This window comes from Alosa alosa, chromosome 17, assembly GCF_017589495.1.
Source record: "Alosa alosa isolate M-15738 ecotype Scorff River chromosome 17, AALO_Geno_1.1, whole genome shotgun sequence".
NCBI classification, from domain to species: domain Eukaryota; kingdom Metazoa; phylum Chordata; class Actinopteri; order Clupeiformes; family Clupeidae; genus Alosa; species Alosa alosa.
Window position 1 is genome coordinate 3,615,949 of NC_063205.1, and position 23,920 is coordinate 3,639,868.

Genomic DNA, 23,920 nt, shown 5'->3' on the forward strand with positions numbered 1-23,920 from the left:
TTCCTCTAGTTGTCATGAGAGAAAGGATACATGAGATAAGAGTAGCAGTGGCAAATAATGGAAACAGTTGTTCATACATACATATTTTTTTGTTTGTCTTGGATTGTCTCTGCAAAGAAAACATCATTCCAGGAAGCATTGACACTGGATTTCCTTGATGCAGAGTTAGAAGATGAGATCAAAGTGGATGTGAGTTTTTCCCTTTTCAATCTCTCTGTTATGTGCACATGGCTTCATACTGAATGTATCATTACAATGGTTGTATTTAGCATTTACCTTTCATTAATAGACAAACGGATCATTTCTACAGCAGTTAGGATAAATGTGTTGGTCTAAATGTTGTTTAAGCTTAAAACGCTTGTTCATTAATATTAGCCTGATTGCTTGTCTCACTTTGATTACTTAGATGTTTCTATTTTTGCACCTTTAGATCAGAAGAAATATGATTGATGGTTATACTGGTAATCAGACATTTACCACACTTGTCAAGTCCCAGGATGAGGTTAGTCTTTCAGAGAAAAATATTTGTTCGCTCTGATATCTAGAATGTCAGATGTCTAGAATCTCATTTCACTCTCTTCTTCTGGTAGCGCTACATTGACCGGGGTGTCAGAACCTACACATGGGGCCATGTTAGTGGTACTGACTACAGGTAAATTGTGTTTGTTGAGTGTTTTCCTAGATGTAGTCAGAAGGTGCAACTCTTACTAACTTTCTATCAACTAAATAAAAAAATGAAATATTTAGCTGCAAGCACCAATAAACCATTACCTTTAACTTTGAGCTCATTTAAGGTCTTTGATACCTATACTATACTGTATGTTGGAGTTAATATACATATACTCCGTTTTAAATGTATTTAATTAGAAAATTAAATACAGCCTCAGTTAAGTCATTTTGGAATGCATGCATTTGTACCCTCAAGATACTCTTAGGCCATGAAGCCAAATACGAGTTGATGCAATTTCTAAAATGAACAGTTCCGGTCCTTGATTAAGATTGACTGAACTGCGTCAGCAAATATTATTTAAGGTTTTGTGAGACCAAACAGGTTGTCAAGCAGTTTTCTGGGTAATTCGTCAGACAGCATAGCTAAAATGTAGGTTCACCAGCCATCTACCATTACCACCCATACATGTTCAAATTTCTCAGAAAATCTCACAGGTTCTTGGGGTATTGTGCCAAATGTGAATGTCAAAATAGAGTGATTTTGTTGTTATAATTTTCCTCTTTTGCCTTTGATTTTGGAATGTGTTTATTTCTTGTAAAGACATTTCTTATAAACGTGGTATAAATGATTTATGCACACCATGTGTCATGCGTGCTTTAGTGATGAATAATAAGTGCTATATTGTTTTTAAGCTGAAAGCACACTAAATACTAAATACTAAATACAGTGACCTTTACCTGTAGAGGGTGCAATGGAAGCAGAAATGGAACACATTTTTTAATGCATTTATCACAACTAAAATATCTAATATACTGATCCAAGTTCATTTGTTTTTTAGTTTACCGTGTGTGTGTGTGTGTGTGTGTGTGTGTGTGTGTGTATTTTCAGTTTAGCTTTGGTATTACCAGAGTACAGTCTTCACTATCTTCGTGCGGCGATTGGAGACACCATTACCCAGGCCAAATGTAAGTTTTTTTACATCTAATATTATCTAAGCTTTAAATGAGAAACCGATGGATCTTAGATTTCCTGTGGTTGCATACTGTAGCAACCTGTTTTGGGGCAGCCATGGCCTAAAGGCTAGGGAACTGTTTTTTGACCGAAGGATCACCAGTTCAGTGCAATTCAAACCTGGTCTGTAGGAAAAATTGTGGGTGGGGAGAGTTATTGAACAGTGCTCTCCCTTCCCTCTACAGCCATTACTGAAGAGTCCTTGGGAAAGGCACCTAACCCTCCCAACTGCTCTCCAGGCACTGCAGTAATGGCTGTGTGTGTGTTTATGAGCTATTAGTGTGCTCATTGCTCCAAGTGTGTGTGTGAGTGGATGAAAGACAAATTCTTGTGTGTGCACAGGCCACTAAAACCACTATCCACTAACATTCACTATGTTAAAGGGATACCAGGCAAGCCTGATGCTTTTTCTCTACGAAACTCCCCCTCGCTCGGCCTGAAGCTCTTTTCCTTTTCTTTGCATCTTCCGTCAAGGGTTTTCGCTGCTTCTTCGCTGGCTCTGCCATTATACACACGTTTGCAACAATCGCTAGCGTTTCGTTAGCCTGCCTCTGTGCTGTGGATGCAGGATGTAAACTGATCCTGCTTCTCGCAATGTCTGAGACTGTGAGACTGAAGGTCGGCGGGTAGGATACACCGAACTTGCAAGTGGGATAATTCTTCCTACAGGCAGTAGGGGCGGGCGAGAGAGCCTTCATTAGCCCCGTAATGAGTCATTTAACCATATTACGAAGATGATTAATTAACACGAAAACGTTGCCTGGTGTCCCTTTAAGAGCTTTCTTAAGAAATCTGTTAGAAGGGTTATGACAGATATTGTGAGGACATTGCTTGTTTCCCTGATGTGTGCTCCTTACTTAGAACCACCAAACCCCAAAGCTTTTTTTTTCTCCATAGACATAGCATCATCTGGTCTAAAGTGATTGAAACCCCTAACATCATGTTGTGCATACAATATTCTTATTCATGACTCTTTGGACTGAATAAAATATTGTGTAAATCATGTTTTCTTCTCCTATGATGAACCCTCCTCCCTTGTTCTCCTCCTTTCTCCTTCTTGTATCCCACTCCTCTTCCCCCTTGTATCCCACTCCTCTCCCCCTTGGTTGTTCATCGTCAGCGTGGACTCCCTCAGTAGACATGGGCAAGTATTTTCCTTCACAGCTTACTTCCTCTTTCATAGTTATTCTGCTCTGTTACTACAGATGCGCCTGACTGTTCAGATACAGTACAGGAGGAGAACAGGGGAAAACATACGCTTTAGTGAATGGGTTCAAAACATGAGGATGAATTCAAATGTTCAACTACACAATTATTAAATCAAATATATTATTTAATCATAAGGGGAATTCTTAAGTGTGAAGAAGGTTACATATACCTCAGAAATACCCTAACAGCAGTACCCAAAGCATTGATAATGACCGACAGTTAGCTCCACCTTGTCATTAGTTTATTAATACACAGGTTTTGTTAGTTTGTATTTGACATTTTTGTTGGGTATTTTGTCTACCCGTGTGTGTGTGTGTGTATGTGTGTGTTTTTTTTAGGGTTTTTTTTTAGTTTTTGCAAATTAGATTTCTTCATTTATTCTGATCTCAGTGTTGTATAAACAAGCTTTGTTAGTCTATCATCAGGTATATAGTTGCTTTAGTATATGAAGGTGCAGGAAAACATGACTTTTCTGCCCCACAATAAAATAAATAATAAAATAAAAATCTTGAATTTCCCCTTGGGGATCAATAAAGTATCTATCTATCTATCTATCTATCTATCTATCTATCTATCTATCTATCTATCTATCTAAAAAGCAAAAGCATGCTAGGACAAGCCACATGTTCACCTAATGTCATTTTAGAGAGGATTGAAGAGGGGTGCCATTAAAAATGTTCCCAGTGGCACTAAAGAATGACATCATTGCCTCATCCACTAATTTTCCAACCCATTTATGTTTTGGGTAAAAGAATATACCCGGCTATTCTGACTAAACAGTTACTGCTGCAAGAAGCTCAATGACAGTGCTTGTTGCACTGTGTGTGTGTGTGTGTGTGTGTGTGTGTGTGTGTGTGTGTGTGTGTGTGTGTGTGTGTGTGTGTGTGTGTGTGTGTGTGTGTGTTCGTGTTTATAGTGTAAATACATGCATGATAGAGAGAAATGGTGTGCTTTGTATACTGTGTGTCAGGGCATCTTGTGGGCATAGTGTGTGTCAGGAGATCTTGCCAGGGCATGATACGATTGATATTAACATTTCGAATCCAATCCAATTTCTTGGATTCAAACAGTCAAACAGAACATACTGTAGTAGAAGATTGTGAGAAGATTTTAGAAGGGAAGCCACTCTTAACAGATCTTGTTAACATCCAACATTACTTCATCATTATAGCCATTTAATGCTTGTAAATAGTACAACTAGTAATTGTATAGAAGTAGTGGTAATTAGGTATGTTTGGGTATAAGTAAATTAAAAACGTTAATATTCATGAATATTCTACTTGAATAAGACATTAAGGGAAAATCTTTTAATTTTCTGACTAGTTTCTGAGACGTTGCAGGTGGAAAAGTTCAGTGAATATGGATTCACATTCATTGCACAAAGGTAAGTTCAATGTTTGTGCGCTGTGTAAAATTGCACAGAATTTATATTTACATTTTATTACTTTTTTTTCTTAAATGTTTCTTAAATGTTTTCTTTACTTAAATTTTTCAGAAGGTTTTGATCATTGCATTAGTGTAAAATGAACCAGAATTGTGTTAAATTGTATTGAGTTAAATATTATTTGTTATGATTGGACTCTTAGGGAGTACTGCACAGACTTGAAGCCCTCAAACAATAACACAGAGTTCCTGATCAACTTCAATAAGTATATTGACAGGAACACACCCAACCACCCTCTCTGTACGTATATAATGCCCACTGTGCCAACACAGCTTTTGTGTGTATTTCATCAGTGTTATCATCCTGACTGATATCTTAAAGAATGGTGCAAAGGTGTGCAAGGTTTGATTGGTTTGTAGCAGTGGTAAAAAGGTGCTGGTTGTTGTGAGGAAGTGTTGGACCTAGCTTCCTCTCTTCCTCTCTAGAATCCATTGGTTTTGGTGTCTTTGCTAGCTCGCTTCCCAAGAACAATGCTGTAAGTTCAAGTCCGGTATAGGACTGCAAGGGTACAAAATAGGTCACGCACAACTCCAGACAATTGGTATTTCAAAATGTGCATGTGTCTATGAACATGCCTTTTATTCAATGTGAAGAATATATTCGCTATGAAGCATGCTGAAAGTCATGATTCACACAATCATCTCTTTGATAATTGTGTTTCAGTCGGACTACATGGAATTTTTCATAGAGATTTAGAGGTGGATGGTGTGGTTGTGGCGCGCCAAGGGGGTTACCAAGTCGGTGGATATCGGCACAATATTTTATGTACTGTGAGGATATAGGGTGTAAAGGAACATAAGTCTTTGATCAACAGTCATTGTTGCACACTTTCGAACAATACAGTCATGTTTAGTAGCTACAGGAATGAATCTGGCTGTTACCTTGCCTTGCTCTTAATTTAGTCATTGTGTTAATTGATCTCCCACTGAATAATGAATGTGTAGTTTCACATTTATGATCATTTACTAAATATGGAAATATTCTGAGGTCTTACAACAGACCATGGTTGTTGTTGTTGTTCTTTAGAATTATGTTTTTTTATTATTATTTCAGTTACATGACGCAAATAATGCAATAATAAAATCTGAGATTTAAGATGAGGAGATTTAAGATATGAGCAGACCTCCAAGATTTTCATAGAGGGAAGGTGAAGTGTGAACTCAAATGTCAAATGTAAGCACATAACAATAAGGTGGGAGATAGGAGATAGAATTTGAGATAGGAGTCTGGAGTCAACTCATTGATCTTGTTTAAAATATTTTTTGTTAATGAGAGCGACAGAGATGTGATTGATTTTGTGATGAATCACTCAACTGAAGCTTGATTCTATATGGTATGTTATAGTAACATTGTTATACATACAGATGTCTGCAAATATCTATAACAGATGAAGTCTTTGGATTGAGACATACAGGTGCTTGTTCTGATGAATGGATCATATGGTTTAGGCAACAGTGCTCTGGTGAATAAACTTCTGCTGGATGCTGGTATCACATCAGAGCTGGTGAGGAAGTGGTCAGAACAAACACTGTGAGTGCTGTCCTTTGAACAATTTTGTTTTTAGCAACCTGTTCACCCTCTTGTTCTGTACTAGCCTTTGTAAGCTTAGTATAGTGATAATGAGTGTGGCCAAATAACAAATATTGAATTAACCAGTTATGACAAGGTAAGTCTTCCTTGATATTTAATCTATAATACTTTTGCACTGCACAGGAGTGCGGGGGCGTCTGCTCGCTTCGTGGCTACAGACGGAGGCATCACTAGAGTTTACCCAAGCAGGTGTGTGACTGCTAAATGTGTACACATGAAGTTGACATTTTAGTGTAGACACCTTTGTTATTTTTGTGTACTGTGTGTGGTCTTTCCCACAGTGCTGGTCTTGATTGGTCAGAGAGTACTTATGAGGCATATGAGACACATGACCCTTATGAAGCATTTAAGACATACAATATGTATGATGCATATGAGTCAAGCTTCTACAAAAGGAGCTTGGACAACGACCTATACATATTTACACCACCAGTCTACAACCCCCGCTACAATGGTAGGTCTTGTCGCCATTCCTGTTTAATACTTGATGCATGTACAGTATAGGGACTGTGTTTTTACTAATTATCATGACTGATCTTCTTTATTATAGACACAGTTGATTCAATTCTGGTGAGCAGGGGTGTGGACCTCAACATTAATGGGGCCAAGCTCAAACCTGCTGGTAATTCAGAGCTACCATGTTATCATTCAGAATTAAAATTAGTTGTGCTACATTTCATTTTTACTTATGCATATTGTATATTAGTTATTAGTCTTATTATATTAGTTCATGAAAATAATCCAACATTTAGGCTTTTAAATTGTGTCTCCATGACACATGGCAATCACACCTTTTCTCTTTTTTCACAGTGGTAGGCGTGAAGCTTGATGTTGAGACCTGGATGGAGAATTTCATACATGCGACGGTGAAGACCAGTGTAAGAACAGTGTGGGCAGAACAGGACAGTGTGGGCAGAACAGAACAGTGTGGGCAGAACAGGACAGTGTGGGCAGAACAGGACAGTGTGGGCAGAACAGAACAGTGTGGGCAGAACAGAACAGTGTGGGCAGAACAGAACAGTGTGGGCAGAACAGAACAGTGTGGGCAGAACAGGACAGTGTGGGCAGAACAGAACAGTGTGGGCAGAACAGAACAGAACAGTGTGGGCAGAACAGGACAGTGTGGGCAGAACAGAACAGTGTGGGCAGAACAGAACAGTGTGGGCAGAACAGAACAGTGTGGGCAGAACAGTAGTTAGTAGGGGCTGCGCCTCAGGGATTTATTTGCCTCTCGCCCCTCGTCCATTAATTCCGTATAACAGGACACCTCAGCGGCCGTTATCCCTTACGAATATAATATATATTATCAATATTAATACTTATTATATATTATTATTATTATATATTATTATTATTATATATTATTAATATGCAATATTACCGTTATCCCTTACGTATTATATATTATTAATATGCAATATTACCGTTATCCCTTACGTATTATATATTATTATTATTATAATATATTATTAACCCTTAAAGGAGTAAGGGAATGTTGAGAAATGAACATTCTAAAGAATATCTGGGTTCATTGAATTCAACATAGAATTTTAGAACCTTCAATTGTTGCGGAACTTAGAACGTTCAAAAACCTACACCTTTAAGGGTTAATATGTAATATTACCGTATTTTCCGGACTATAAGTCACACTTTTTTTCATAGTTTGGCTGGTCCTGCGACTCAGGTGCAACATATATATATATTTATATATTTGTTTTTTTCCTCTTCATGACACATTTTTTGACTGGTGCGACTTATAGTCCGGAAAATATGGTAATTATTAATCTCTGGACTGAATTGTGACGCTGAGTTATATATCTGTGCCTTAGCCTTCAATCTGCAAGGATGAAATCTGTGGCTGTCAAAGAAACGATGAGGTTGGCTTTGTTTTGTTGTTGTTTTTAAGCATTTTACCATTTTTCCATTTCAAATATCCAGGCTTGTCACTTCATATTTAATTTTTTTTCAATTTCAGTATGTGGACTGTGTCCTCCTGGATGATGGTGGTTTCCTGATCATGGCCAATCGTGATGATTACATCAGACAGGTGGATGCCTCTTACCAGAAACCCATTTGCAACTCCCACATTTTACATTGCATTACATTACATTTAGCAGACACTTCTTGACCAAAGTTTTGGAGCAATGACGTTTCTTCTGTGGCAGAAATTGCACATGTAGCATGATACTATGTGTACATGCTTTTAAAACAACCTTGTACAGCCACCAAATCCATGTCATGTATGCATGGGAAGTTACAGCACTGACAGTAACAGTACAGAGCAGTAGGTTAAGATGGTGTGTGAGACATTTGTAACAGTACAGAGCAGTGTAGGTTAAGATGGTGTGTGAGACATTTGTAACAGTACAGAGCAGTGTAGGTTAAGATAGTGTTTGAGACATTTGTTTGGCAGAGGGGTGACTGGTCTACAGTAGCATTTCTTGGATGGACAGTTGAGTTATTGGTCTGAAATAAATAACCCGCTCAGGCAGAATAGGCTGACTCTGAGGATATCACTGTCAAAATAGGGCTATTCATATATTAACAAAGATTCAAGATTACCCTTTGACTAATACAGATCATCAGAATCCTGATTTACCTAAGTGTCTTTACTTAAGTAAATTGGCCCTCTTTCTCTGTTGATCATTGAGTAATTTTCTAACTTACTATGAATCTTAGACTTCAGTGGTATTTTCCTTTTGATCTGACTTTAAGGTGGGGATCACATGGAAAACCGAAGCGGCAGCTGCAAATCGTAGCCTAATGCAGTGCTCAGATCACCATCATTTGATTCATTCAAACAAAACTATCTCATCACAACGAAAACAAACATCCTGCCCCAGACCGGTTCATCCCGAATGTTAGCACTTTGATTGGTTAGAATGTCTGACTGTTCCTACATCAAATTGACATTAACAATCCTAGCTCCTTTGTTGCTAGCGTAACATTGACGGTAACAATTGTTGCTCTGGCGGATCATAACATATAACAGAAAATCATTAGGAAGTACAGATTCCACTTCTAAATTTCATAAACTTAGATGATGAAGATGGAATATGAAATTCTTTTCCACATTAGTAGCTAATATTGTTTTACGTTAAGCCTATTTTTTAGGAAGATGCTGTGGTTCAAGACTATTAAATAATGTGTGTGTGTGTGTGTGTGTGTGCGTGCGTGCGTGTGTGTATGTGTGTGTGTGTGTGTTTGCATGCGTATGTCTGCTTGCCTGTGTGTGTTTTCCCTACAGATTGGACAGTTCTTTGGAATTGTTGACCCCTCACTGATGGTGAACCTGATAAATGCGTCTCTGTTCTCCTTCAAGAAGACCTATGACTACCAGTCCACATGTGAACCCCATAAAGAAACCAAATCTGCTGCTGGTTTGCGCTCTGTTTATGTGGTGAGATACAAATACAGATAGGGAGTGTACACACACAGACAGGAAGAAAAATAAGTATATTCTACAGAAGGCCTATATATCGCCCTGTACACGTAAAAACTGACTACTGACATTTAAGACATTTAAGATTTACATTTTTTCAAAGGTTAGTGCTTGATTGGATTATTTCTAATCTCTTAAAATCACAGCTTTATATAAAAACTTTGACTTTCTTTCCTTTCCTGAGTGTTTAACCCCTGATTCATGTTGTTTACCACTGAATTGGATGATTTAGGATTATTTTTTTTATTTTATTTAATTTTTTTAAATTATTTTTTTAGGATTATTTTTGTTCTTTGGAGCATCCAATGATATGTAGTTTTGTTTTATCACAGCCCACCATAGCAGATATATTGCATCTTGGTTGGTGGGCGTCAGCAGCAGCCTGGTGAGTTACACATCTACTTTGGTAGATAATACACAATATGGTGTAACAAGCCAAAGGTATTTTTGTCTTTTTATTAGAATAGCTAGACCATTGGTTCCTAGTCTTATTTATGATTATTTCCAGATAAGAGCTAATCACATTTCACAATGATGAATGGATTTAATGGACTTTAGCCTTCTTAGGGCTGTATAAAGTTGCCCACTTTAATGAAGGCCATTGTCAGGCTATTGAAAATATTAGCGTATATGTACTTTTTACCTGATCAATATGCAAGAGGATTTAATACTCTCTCTCTCTCTCTCTCTCTCTCTCTCTGTTGCTCTCTTTCTCATTTGTGTGGTGTGTGCTTGTAGTTAAAAAAGCTGACACAAGAAATACTTCTTCTTTGACTGTAAAAATGGTTGCTGATTTATTGTGCTGGAGATTCTTGCAGTTCTTTGTAATGCTGCCATGTCAGTCTAATCCTGTGTCTGTTTATTCTTGCTTCCAAGGTCCATAATGCAGCAACTATTTGTTTCGTTCACTTTCCCGAGTTTCTTAGAAGCAGGTAAGATTCATGGGCAGGAGTGTGTTTCCTTGTTCTGTGTCAGAGTGATTATGCTCTTAAAAGACACTTGGTTTCAAAACCAACATGTCCTTTGAAACTATTTCATTTTGCCACATACCATCACACAGTTTATTTGATTTATGTTCTGTTGTCTCATGTTTTTCCAAGCATAGCCACATGTCAAACATGATTGTTGTGGTATTGAAATATGTTTCTTTTGGGAACGATTTATATTGTATGTTTTGAATGGTAGTTCATTTTGAGTCCATTAAGAGATTACGAGAAAACATTTTCTCAATGTTTCTTGCCTGTGCCCTTGCAGACTGAACATATTGGTTTCTGTTGGAGGACTTTGATTCTCAATTTAAACAGTTTCATGATTAACTGTATCTCTGTTTCCACAAATTAAGTGCTGCTGTGTATGTGTGCTTGTGTATTGTTCATAGTGGACACAGATGAAGAGCTCTCTGATGGAATGTCTAAGGAAAGCTGTATTAATGAGCAGTCTCAATACTTCTTTGAGAACAATGAAACATCGTTTAATGGCAGCGTGGAATGTGACACATGCTCAAGGTAAGCTTAGCATTTATTTATCCTAACAGCATTCAAATAACAATAAATAGTTTGTTTCACTGAAGAAATTGACAACTACATATTTTAGTCTGAAGGAGCTCACAGTGCACTTCCACCAGCTAATGGATTGGCAAAGAGTCAGAGCATTGGAAAATAATTCCATTAAAGATGCAGTCGGCAAGATTTTTTTGATCATATTCACTAAAACTGACATTATGTGCCTCCGACAGAACAACATAAATCAGCTGGTTTTAGGGAAAAAAACACGCTTCTACCTCCACCTAGAGCCTGTTATTTGTTTTGCAAAAATCCTGTTTCTTCTTAATCAGCGCAGGGCTGTGTGAGATTTGACTGTCAATCACAGTCTGGTGCACACACACTGATGAGTACGAGCTCGATGAGAGGGTGCTCAGTGGTAGTGGGGGAGGGGCATGAGAGTTGTAAACATTCACAAGACACACAAGACACACACACAAGTCCCCTCAATCTGCCAGACTTGCCGACTGCAGCTTTAAAGTAGCCTTCGAGATTTATTTTCAGGGTAACATCAACAAAACAACTTCACCATTTCATAAAGACTCATCTGAATTGTGCCAATTGTATTGCCCCCTGCAGTCAAACCCTGAAATAACAGGACGTTCAATTTTTCCATATTGTGTTCCTTTACTTTTCAGGCTAAAACCTTTGTTTAAGCTTTAAGGTTGCAGGGACCCCCTGACAAATACGGCTACGCGACCTACCCTGCCATAGTGTAGGCTAAACTATTTTATGGATAGGCTTTGTCAATGTGGCTTACGCGTAGAATAGATAGTTTTGGTCCTAGAGGTCATCTAAGAACACAGGTTGCACAAGTTGACGCGAGTATGGGTTTAATTGTGATGAACTGCAAACATTAACTTTCTAACACAGAATCACCCTTGTCCCATATAAACACAAGAGAATAAGATCTCCTGGACCCAGTGGTTTGGGATGGCTGCTCTTGCGCAAGTGCGCTGGGACCGCTCTATGGACAGCGCTTGCAGGTGGGCCTGACTAGGATGAGATGAGGTGAAACGAAAGTGTAAAGAAAAGTAAGAGAAGAGTCAGGAACATGTTGGATTGGGACAGAAGAGTCAGGAACATGTTGGATTGGGACAGAGGAGTCAGGAACATGTTGGATTGGGACAGAAGAGTCAGGAACATGTTGGATTGGGACAGAAGAGTCAGGAACATGTTGGATTGGGACAGAAGGGGTGATAGGAACATGTTGGATTGGGACAGAAGAGTCAGGAACATGTTGGATTGGGACAGAAGGGTCAGGAACATGTTGGATTGGGACAGAAGAGTCAGGAACATGTTGGATTGGGACAGAAGGGGTGATAGGAACATGTTGGATTGGGACAGAAGGGTGATAGGAACATGTTGGATTGGGACAGAAGGGTCAGGAACATGTTGGATTGGGACAGAAGGGGTGATAGGAAAGCAGAGAATTGTAAGTGAAGTAAAGAAGAAGTAAAAGTCGAAGCCCCGAACAGTAAGGTATAAGTTGCCTTTTAAAGGAGGAAACTCTAACAAACAAATCTTTAGCTACTTAAAATCCACAAGTTACAGACATCGCCTATAAAAAGGGTGCCTCCCCCACAGTACAAAATAAAATATAAACAGAAACAAAAAGCAGATATAATGGCACACATCATGAATTCAGGTCCAATTCTTATAAAGTTGGTTACCTTTTCTCATGTAAGTCTGCATTACAGTTCATACATGGAATTGGTATAGGTTACAATAGTATATGCCTCAATATGAAACCCTTTAATCATTCAGTTCAAAGATAAAATTCAGTACAACACAGCATTTTGATAGATACTGTAGACTTGTCAAGCATGCATGGCCCAACAGGTCCAAATTTTTGTGCCACACACGATACCATTCATTAACAAGTCTTTAAATGTATTTAAAAGCATGAGAGAAATTCCAGAACTTTTTGCAGAGTACAATTAAATAGCTCTTAGTAGTAGTAAATATTCAATATATAAATATTAATGTAAGTAAATATGAAATTGTGACATAATTTGCCATTTCACAGGCAATTCTATGCAGAGAAACTCTTTGGAACCAACCTTGTATTTGTTATTGCCGAGGCCAAGCTGGCCTGCATGTCATGTGACCAAAAACCTCTCATCCAAGGGAAGCAGCCCTGTATCCTTCATCAAAATATACTATGTTTATTCAAATAATTGTCTATAATTACAGTAAGACAAATAACTGTCATGAATAGTTTAAGGTGCTCAAAGCGATGTTACGCAGTTTCTAAGCTAAAACATTTTTTGTCACATACAGCAAACATCACCTGTGCACTGAATACACTATAGAAAAATACAGTTTCTGGTCCAGCCTGGACCATAGAAACGTAACAAACTGTTCCAGCCAATCACCGACGAGATTAGGAGAGTTTCAAATGCACAGGAGGGAAGAGGAGTAGCGAGCTAGCTTTCTGTTTTGTTTTGTCAACAGAAGTGACGTAACTCAACATCGCTTGGAGCATCTTTAAAGGACAATACCGGCACAAAATGAACCTAGGGGTTAATAACACATGTGTACCGAGTTCGACCGTTCTCTGGTATATGTTTTCATGCTAATCGAATGTGACTAGTTGTATCGCAAACCGCTAATTAGTTTATAACGCTAGTCTTAGGTAACCTGACCCTAGCCAGATGAATGTCGTTCCGCTTAGCTCCGCCTAGCTTCACTCACATCCATCTGGGACCTCTTCCATTGAGAGTGATTTCTCCAACCAACTTTATGGTTTAGCCAATCAGGATGCAGGGCGGGAGTTTCATAGATGTGACATAGCGTAGAAGCGACTGTGAGTCTGTTATTAGCATCACGGGTTGGCTTCGATGTGAGTGGTTGAAGTAGCACGTCAATAGATGACGGACAAGTGGCTTATTCAATCATATGCAAGCATTTTTTGATTAGGCCCAGCCTTCTGAAGCAACACTTCAATGGATCGGTTCCAGATGGATGAGTGGAGCTAGGCGGAGCGAAATTCATCTGGCTATTGCCAGGTTAAGTCTTAGGGGCACAGAGTAAAGTAAAAAGAAATAGCTATTTCTATACCACTAACAAGGCTAAAAACAGCACCACACTTCGACGGTAACATCTTTGTGACTGTTCAGATCACGTTTCACGGCATTCAACCAGTCCAACGTCATTCAACGTGAGCTGAACTGTCACGTGACTTTTTCCAAGATGGCGCCCGCCTGTATTGGCTGTATACGTGAACGGTACTGTCTTTCTAAACTATATCTTTTTTATTAAACTTTCTGTACACTTACAAAGTGGAGTTATAAGCTAATTAGCGGTTTGCGATTAAATTGGTCACATTAGATTAGCATGAAAACATGCTAGAGAACGGTCGAACTTGGTACACATGTTATTAACCCCTCATTTTGTGCCGGAATTGATCTTTAAGGGTCAGATGTGGTCTCCCCATAAATAGTATCCCACTTCTTTTCCAGTTTCAGTTAAGTGGCTCTTGTTAATTTCTCACTTGTAATCTCTGCTTGGCATTTCAACAGCCTTACAAGATAGCAAACAAACATGGTTTGGTTAGTTTTACCTAACTTAAGATATAGAACATTTTAGTGCAAATTATTTTACATTTTTGTGTATTTCTTGAGCAAATATCCATAGCCGCTGGTCCAGATCCCTGTGAACTAGCCCTGAATCCACGCTACAGGAAAGGTCCAGATGCATGCTTCGACAACAATTCAAGTGTAAGTCTGTCTCTTTCTTTTCCTAGAGAAGTTTTTCTAGGTTTCTTGAATGTAGTCTTACACAGCCAGCATTGTCAGCATCATACATGCATTTGCTAATATGCTAATATCTTTTAAAAGAGGCCCTAAACTGCATGTGATGGAACATTTAAAAACTAACTCATTAACAGTTGGGTTGAGACCCAGTCTGGTTCTATTTTAAATAAATTACGCCTCTTTAATTCTGAAGTACGTACTGTGTCCATGATTGGAGTGCTTAGAGGAGAATGTGCATAGCTGAAAAGTGCGTAACTGGAGGAACGGGAAAAAGGACTTGCACAAGAATGGGAGAATATGGCCCTTAGACTATGTCCTAACAGGATCCGGGCGAGCGACTATCTTCTATGTCTGTCTACACTGATTCCATTAAATATGCCCTTTTAATGCATCATTTCTCATTCAAAATAGCAGAACAACGCGATCGTCAGAAAGAAAATAGACACAGGGCATCAGACATCTCAAAACGTCACGTTGCATTGCGCTGCTCGCGTGTCGCTTGCAGTCAGGGCACTCCAATTGAAAACAATGGAATTAAACAGATTTTATCGCAAATGTTCGCTCGCATCGCGTCTGGTTAGGACATGGTGTTAGGCTGCACGTTGGGCCACAATTTGGTGGGTTCCTCCGTGGCCCATTGTATAATTTTGTGTATTGCTAACAACCCACTTGCAGTAAACAGACAGGAGTGAAATCATTTCCTTCTTGAAAGACGATCTAAGGCATTTGGCCGAGGTAAACACTCTTCTGAGTGCCATTCTAGCTTTGGCTTAGCCCAGAAATCTAGACGCGCCCCTAGCGTAGCAACTCTCCATTGGCTTGTGAGCTCCAGAAATCGAAACTAAATCGAGTTTGACCGTTCTCCACACTTAGCACCACACTTCGACGGTAACATAATGAGGGTCCCTACATGTAAACCGAAGCATTGTGAACTTTGTAAGTGTACAGACAGTTTATTACGTTTGCAAAGGCAGTACTGTTCAGGTATACAGACAATAAGGCGCCATCTTGGAAAAAGTCACTTGACAGTTCCGCTCACGTTGCACAACGTTGGACTGGTTTTTGGACTGGTTGGACTGATTTTTTGAGCCTTGTTAGTGGTATAGAAATAGTGATTTCTTTTTACTTTATTCTGTGCCCTTAAGACAAGCGTTATAAGCTAATTAGCGGTTTGCGATAAAACTGGTAACATTCGATTAGCATGAAAACATGTCCCAGAGAACGGTTGAACTCAGTACACATTTTATTAACCCCAGGTTCATTTTGCGCCGGAATTGTCCTTTGACATTAGCACAAAAAATCCAGTGGTGTCAAACATATTTGATGAAAGGTTAGTCGGGATTTGAAAATAACTTTCATGGTTTGCAACCTATTCCACCATTACTGCCAGCGATTCTCAAGCCAACAGTCTAACTAGGGCCCTTATTGTCTCAGATCTCTCTCTGGGTCTCCATGCCTGTGCATTTTAGGCTTTTACTCACTGACAGTGTTTATCTTTTCTGTCACTCTTGCATAAATGTACATTCCAAATTGGATATACTGTTAGGCTACTCATTTCTCTCAGTACCTCTCTAACACTACTGACTTGCTCTGTATCTTTCTTTCCATTCACTTGTAATGTGTTACATAACTGCTGACAGTCCAGTGTTTTGCTGCATGATTCTTTCTCTGTCTTTTTGTGTGTGTGTGTGTCTATTTCTGGATTGCTGCCTGCTGTTTATTGATAGGATGAGGCCAGGTGCAGGACGAGCGCTGGCTGTCCACTGGCCTTTTCTCTTCTCATATTACTGCTGCCGCTGTTAATGTCCTCTCTCGGGTCAGTCCCTGGCTCACCTTGACTCTTCTTCTCTTCTTCTTTTTGTATTCTCCCTTTGACTTCTAAGATCTCATCTCGTCTACTATCATTACATCTTTTCCATATTTATCATTTTCTATTGTCTATCCCACTCTTTTCATTCTTCTGTCATCTCTCCGCTTCCTAGTCCTGTAGACTCCTCTTATGCTTTGCTGCTTTCTAATTTTCCTCCCTTGAACTGAAGAATGTCATTACCTGTTTAACCATGAAGGATCTAATCTCTTCTTTGGCTGCTTGTGGAGTATTAATGGACACAAACACTGACAATGCAATTGTAAGATCTTTATGAGATACAAGGATACAAGGAAGTTTATTGTCACATGCATATAGTTACTGGAAGTAAGAAATGCAGTGAAATTATCAGGTTATAGATCAGGATGTGTATACAGGACTTCTGTTTATTTTTTTGTGTTATTGCACATGCAGAACACCAGATGAATTTTACAGTTCCATATAAATATGATCTATAATATAAGCAAATAAGTTGTAACTGTACAGCAAAGTTCTCTTGACTTCATATTTACATGTACTGCATCATGATTGTCCTCTGTGTGCTGGTTACAACAGGAGCAAGATGTGGACTGTGGTGGAGTGTCTGGCTTGAGTCCTTCTATGTGGGTCCTTGTTCTGCTGCAGCTGGCTCTGCTTGGGTTATGGAATGCCGCTGGATACTGCGTATCATGACAACTGCTCAGTGACGCTCACATGATGTCCTTAGCAACTATACCAAAATAACATATTTCATCCTGCCATTTGTCAAATATTTCTCTTGCTGACTTAAACCTATGGTTGGGGTTGATGGTAGTGCTGAAAGGAAGGGATACAAAGGAAACTGACCGAAAATGTAACTTTCTGAGTAATGGCTGATTACTTGCCCAATGCCCATGCCTTTTGATGACTGATAGTGGATCAATCCGTCGCTGGTTAGATGTTTTGTGCTGGTGAAAAATACTGAAAGCATAGTCACTGCAGAACTGTGATCTGATAGCTGCCGTTTTAACCCTTAAGGGGAAGATGTTCCATATACCTCTTATCATTTTCTTATATATAACCACTATCAGAACTAGGGCTGCCCTTTGCATTTAAACGTACATGACATTTAAGAATAAGAGTTCTTACAAAGGTTCATTTATTTTCCTGTTTTTGTTTGACATGATTAGTCTCATGAAAAAATATATGAGTTTGGTATTCTGTGAGTTCCCAGTCTGAGGACAACCTGATAAATTGTGGACAAGAAGTGTGTTGAAAACAGAAGCTAACAAGGCAACACTTTTCCTGAAGGACACACCCATAACCCCTGCCTTTAGCCAAATATTTTAATTACTCCTTTTATGTCCATCCATCTCCAGTTTGGCTTGATTTGAGCTATTATTCCCACCTCCATTTAGTTAATATTGTGCCATGGCTGTCTTGTTCACTATGCAAGCATGTGTATAGACAATCAGATATTCATGTTCCACCCACCACTATCTGTTATGACAGGGGACTTGGGTTAACGTAGTTAAACAAAATGTGAAATATTTTCACTTCCTGATCAATGAAGCTTTACCTGAAACCTATCAGGCCTCCAGTGCTCTATTTCTGGTATCTCTCTATGCTATTGAGTCTATGGGTACCACTGTCTGCAGTTGTGGTCAGTTTACATATGCTCATTATGGACATAAAAGCTATGGCAATATTGGATTTTCAGTGATTTCTTTGAACCGTTCCTTTTTCTGGGGCAGGATCAGGCTGGTTTCACCAGACCCAATTACACTGTGATTAGAGTCTGGACGCTCTCCACGGGGATTGTTTCTGCCCGTTGCATTTTAATGCGTTTAGACTTTGGGTACATTTTGAAAACATTGGACCACTAAGTGCATGCTGATAATATAAACCTTTTCACAAACCCTGTCCTTACCTCTTATGCATACATTTAAACATTATTCTTGCTCCGGCTTCATTTCTTTGATGTTTGCTGGTGTTGCTTCTACTAATTGTTTGTATCCCTTCCAGCTCAACCATTACTACAGCGACCCCTTGTGGTGGCTGAGCAAACCTTAACACCAACAGGTTTTCCAGACTGTAATCTCAGTGAGAAATGAACTAAGAGCAAGAGTTGGGAGTCTGGTAGAGTCAGAGTTGGCCGGATCCAGGCTTGGGCAGAATCATTATACAACATACATCTTCAAAAATCTTGAATTTAGTACCCAGGTTTTTATTTATTGTTTTTTTTTCTGAAATCAACAATAATATCCATCCACATGTATACATTATAGATCATAGATAATATTTGGTTATAATATTTAATAAATGTCCCTCAGATTGATCAGATGCTTTTAGTAGTTAGCAAGAATCTTTTGGCAGATGCTGGTTGGATATTGGACCACACACTATTGATAAGGTAGAGATCAGGACTTTGGGAAGCCAATTTTATACAATTACCAGCCTGTTTACCAAAACCAGATTTTGTGTGAGCTTAGAATCGTTGTCCTTTTAGAATACCCAATTCAGTGCCAATTTCAACTGTCTAGTTGATGGTCTCACGTTATACTGAAGAATTCTAAGGTAGTCCTCCTATTTCATTATTCCCTCCACTTTGCTTAATGCACCAGTTCCACTGATGGTAAAACAGCCCCAGCGCATGATGCTACTAGCGCCATTCTTATCGTAATACTTTCCTCTATACACTGTGGTGGGACTTCTCTCTTGGACAACAGCCTTTCAGTCAATGGAAGACTGTAGACATTAACACTGGTACACCCAGTGTGTGCTTATACAGAGAAGCTACCAGCTGTAGTCAATGGCAGCCTTTGCCCAGCAAATATAAGACATTTTCAAACGTTCAGCACCACTGAATTAATATAAGCATTATTATTAAAGATGTATGTTGTATAATCGTCCTGCCTCAGAAGAAGAACACTTCCATATAAATCATTGAAATCCCAATATTGCCATGACATTAATATTCATGAAGAGTGTAACCACGACTATAGGCATCCCTTGATGGGATCAATTGAATAAACTATTGCTGCATCACATTGCCACTTCACATTGCTAGTGGTGGCCAGATTGTGTTCTGTTATGGCTTCATACAGCATTGTTGCCAAATAGTAGTTCTAGTGTGTAGTCACACCTACTCCAACTCTCCACTGCCTGCTCAGCACTGCTGCTTTTGCCTCTGATGCCATTTAGACGAGTGAAACCATTTCTTTGCTCATCCTTTCCCAGCGTAACCTTCAGCTGCACCAGATGAAACGCTGAAACCATATTGAAGGTCAAACAATTATTATATATATAATTATTATACTATTATAAGATCAACCAAGAGTTCTAAGCACTTCTTTAAAACTGCACTGGAGTCAAAGATTTGTATCAGTTTCATTCAGATGGCTGATGTGAGATATAATGCTGCCTTGTAGACAGTTATAACTTGATGTTTTGATGCTTTGAATGCTCTCCATGCTCCCATGCTCCATGTAGTGTGCCTGTGGAACTGAAGAAAGTTTGTATTTAAAACTGTCTGTCAAAATGAAGGAATAGGTGCATTGATATATACAGCTCTTCCTGTTTTAGTATATTTATTAATGTATTTAATTGCCAAATGTAAGATTTGAACATTATTGCTTTGAAGTCTGATGATACAATGTGTGTTGTTTAACCTGCGTTCCATATGGTACTTTGTTCATATCAGATATCATCTTCTGAAAATAACATCAATTGTCATTTAAAGTGAGAACATAACTACTGGCTACTGACTGACAATGACTATAATATTTTTCTTTTTATGTTTCTTTGTGTGTTATTCTAGTGATATGGGACAAAGCATAACATATTTTTGTTGTAAATGTTATGACGGATGAATAATATATTTAAGACAATTTCCCTCTGTATTGTTATTATCATTATTATTATTATTATTATTATTATTATTATTATTAAAAAAATATATATACATTTATTTTATGAAAAACTTATTGAAAAGTATCACATTTGTGTCTGCACATTTTGTCATCATGTTCAGACATTCAATGTGATAAATTAGGCAATATCAAGGGTCACATTTTCATTTGTTATTATGTTAATTCATATGTGTTAATGAATGGCAGGTCATAGCCTATGACTCATAGGTAAAATGTTAGCTTCCTCCCAACAAGTTTGTGCTTGGAACATGTAAATGATTTTGTATTTTTGATGTCTGTTGACCTAAAAAGCTAAAATGGACATACAATTAAAAAATACAAAGGTTGGGAGGTTCTATAAAAAATATCTATGTGGATTAGTATATGTTCAATATTTATTGTTTTATGTTTTGTCCCATGTATCAAGATTTTTTTTTTTTTCAATATTGATATTGTTTATTGTATTGTAGCTGTCTAAAACATGTTTCATTTAGTGTGCCTTGTGATTTACACTGAACTGATGAATATACACATGTTGCAATATCTTTGTTGAGGTACTAATCATCTAATTCCCACTGAGAACCTTTGGAAGACAGACCAATTATTAGTCTATTATGATTATGTGCCTCATATGTGCCAAATGAATATTGCACTGGTTAAAACATTTTAGCATCCGTTTGAGTAATGTCATTGACTTACCAGATAGTATATTGAAGACGTCAAACAATGCCACTCAAACATGTCCTCTCTTTCAGTGTTTATCAAAGACAGTTTCCTGTTGTTTTTATTCAAGCTGTCAATGAATTGACACACTGTAGGCCTAATTACATCTGTTGCATGTATCAAATAAAAATATCAGGCAATACTTTTTCCCATGTATGCACACAGGTCTACAGATATATGAACTATTGGGGGAAATGCATTCTACAGTAGGTATAGTCATATCTTGGCCATCTCTTATTTTCTTTATTTTGTCTACAAATTTAACACTGCCAGGAGGAATACTAAGATAAACAGAAGCATTTGTTTTGGTATATTGAAACTAACAATGAGGTACTGAATAGTATATGAGGAAAGCAGCCATAATAGCCAAAACCACTGGTAGATCATTCAGCTAACTTCACTTTCATCCCTTTTTTTCATTGGTTTATTTCTCTGCTTGTAAACGGCATATCTGAAGCATACAGTATGCTAACCAGATTTTCATTCTTAACTGTCATGGTCTCTTCCTTCCCCTTCTTCTACATTTACGTCTAAAAAGAAGCTTCATTTCTGTTTGTAATAGGACATCTTTTATCAAATAGTTTTACTCTATTATCAAACAGTTGAAACTAAATATGCAAACATTGGTATTCCCTCTTTGTTGTGCATGGTCTGTGAGGTCAACAAGTAGCAAAAAGTTGGCAAGTATGTGTCTGCGTGTCATGATTGTTGTGGGAAACATTAAAGATGAGTATAAAGAATCTGTCCAGGTCCATGGCCTTTCTGTTGAGCAGTAAACATCAGGTGAGTAACCACATTATGTTTACTGAATATATTTAACATTAAATATTAGAAGATCTGAAACGATAGTTAAAAGCATCGCTCCAAGAGTACAGCTATTCAATATACGTAGATGGTAATTTAAGTGCTAAAATCTAATGTTGTCACCTCAGGAAAAAAAACATGTACAATGTGATCAGAAGTATTTTAATGCTGTTCATCCTCATTGTGTGGTTTGTATGGGTTATGCAATATTCTGCTCTTGTGACTGGCATGGTTTATGTGAAGTACCCTGTAACTGTCTCTCAGTGGTAAACAAGTAACAGGCTGCCATCCATAATTTTGTGGGTTCAGATTGATATAAATCAGATGTGAATACATTTATATAATGAATATATTGTTGCTGTTACTTCCAAGGCAGAAAACAATATTTATAATTCTGAAACTGTGTGAATCTTCTGCAAGAACAGAATATATATAAAGAATAAAAAAAAACAAATATGACTTATCAGTTGGAGTTGCATAACTTGGGCTTCTATTGAAATGTGTAAGACTCTGTTTTATTGCAAACCCCTAGTTTTCCCTTGCTCTCTTTTCCGATACATACATACACATAGACACACACAAACACAGACAGTGCCATTCAAATAACTTCATTTTCATGATGTGCCTCTCCCTGTATGTGTGAATGTGTGAAAGAAAAGGAGTGGACAGAAAAAGTTACAAAATGAATATACATGGGTAGTTTCAAATGCTTTACAAATGAGCTGACAGGAAAAATAATAAAAGCAGGAAAATAATATATTAAAAAGATAATTTGCATAATAGAAATTAGATATTTAAAATGTGCATTAATAGTAAAAAAACAAACAGAAATGTATAAAGATTAAAAGGTTACGGTCGAGCGCCACTACAAGGTGAAACAGCATTTTGCTCAATGTCGGCAGTAGTCCTAGTTCTAAATACATGTAGGCTACACAGAACGTTACAAATTAACATTATCAAATTTGGTGCTTAATATGCTGATACGGCTTCATTTTTTTCCCCATTACAGTGTCACACGGTGGCATATTTCCCAACATTATTCATGAGGCTACATTGTTAAATAGTGAAAACCCTGTTATAATCACCCACTTTGGACATTGGAGCTTACTGACTATGCATCTTCAGTTTTAACTTGACGTGAAGTCATCTGTCAATTTCTTTCCAACTTCACCAAAGTCATCCACACATTTGCACAGACGTCTGCACTATTGTCGAGCAGCATAGTTTATATTCTCCTGTCTCTTGATTCGTTTGTAATGGAGGCTGGTATTGTTATGTCAGTCTCTACTGTATTTGAAACTGCAGGTGTCAGTGTACAGCTTCGTTAGCACAGATAAATTGATTGATATAAATGTATATGCCTGTGCAAATGTATGGATGACTTTGTCAAGTTGGAAAGAAATGGACAGATTCGAACCACCATGTGACACTGTAATGGGGAAAACATGAAGCCGTATCAACATACTGTATTATGCACCAAATTTGATACTGTAATGTTCATTTGTAACGTTCTTTGTATTTAGAACTAGCCCTACTGCCGACATCGAGCAATATGCTATTTCACCCTGTAGTGGCACTTGACCTTAATACAGCCCTCGAGAGCGCATAGCTGAAAAGGTGCTTGAGCCAGAGGCAGAATGCGCGCAAATGTTGTATAACACCCAGATTTTGGGGTTGCTCCTCCCAAAACGTGTAACTCCCTCTGACGCGCGTAAATGACAGATGGGAGAATTCTCAAACTCAAAACTGTACAGATTTATGTCATTATCATCCACAAATAGATAATTTAAACAGGGGCGGACAGTAACTAAGTACATTTACTTGATTACTGTACTTAAGTATGATTTTTGAGTATCTGTACTTTACTTGGGTATTAATATTTTTGGAAACTTTTACTCCACTGCGTTTGAAAGACAAATACTTTTGACTCATTCCTTGTTTTCTTATTGTTTTTAGTAGGATAGGGCTTATGAAGAAATGTTTTTATTTATT

General features: G+C 38.0%; 1 protein-coding gene across 4 annotated transcripts in view; it reads left to right on the forward strand.

The window, feature by feature from the left end:
• cacna2d1a (calcium channel, voltage-dependent, alpha 2/delta subunit 1a) overlaps positions 1–22,341 on the forward strand; it is a 61,543-nt gene extending 39,202 nt beyond the window's left edge. The window contains exons 19-40 of one of the 4 annotated variants that reach the window (XM_048267879.1): positions 118–189; positions 431–502; positions 591–652; positions 1,559–1,635; positions 2,802–2,825; positions 4,214–4,274; positions 4,477–4,574; positions 5,783–5,864; positions 6,048–6,113; positions 6,206–6,378; positions 6,475–6,546; positions 6,735–6,802; positions 7,754–7,801; positions 7,900–7,971; positions 9,172–9,324; positions 9,699–9,751; positions 10,243–10,298; positions 10,745–10,871; positions 12,937–13,049; positions 14,547–14,629; positions 16,393–16,481; positions 17,088–22,341. In XM_048267879.1, the coding sequence (XP_048123836.1) occupies positions 118–189; positions 431–502; positions 591–652; positions 1,559–1,635; positions 2,802–2,825; positions 4,214–4,274; positions 4,477–4,574; positions 5,783–5,864; positions 6,048–6,113; positions 6,206–6,378; positions 6,475–6,546; positions 6,735–6,802; positions 7,754–7,801; positions 7,900–7,971; positions 9,172–9,324; positions 9,699–9,751; positions 10,243–10,298; positions 10,745–10,871; positions 12,937–13,049; positions 14,547–14,629; positions 16,393–16,481; positions 17,088–17,124 (1,758 nt within the window). In that variant the 3' untranslated portion in view covers positions 17,125–22,341. The remainder of the gene's footprint in view (positions 1–117; positions 190–430; positions 503–590; positions 653–1,558; positions 1,636–2,801; positions 2,826–4,213; positions 4,275–4,476; positions 4,575–5,782; positions 5,865–6,047; positions 6,114–6,205; positions 6,379–6,474; positions 6,547–6,734; positions 6,803–7,753; positions 7,802–7,899; positions 7,972–9,171; positions 9,325–9,698; positions 9,752–10,242; positions 10,299–10,744; positions 10,872–12,936; positions 13,050–14,546; positions 14,630–16,392; positions 16,482–17,087) is intronic. The other 3 variants (XM_048267880.1, XM_048267881.1, XM_048267883.1) reach the window with 3 other exon arrangements.
• The last annotated feature ends 1,579 nt before the right edge of the window (positions 22,342–23,920 follow it).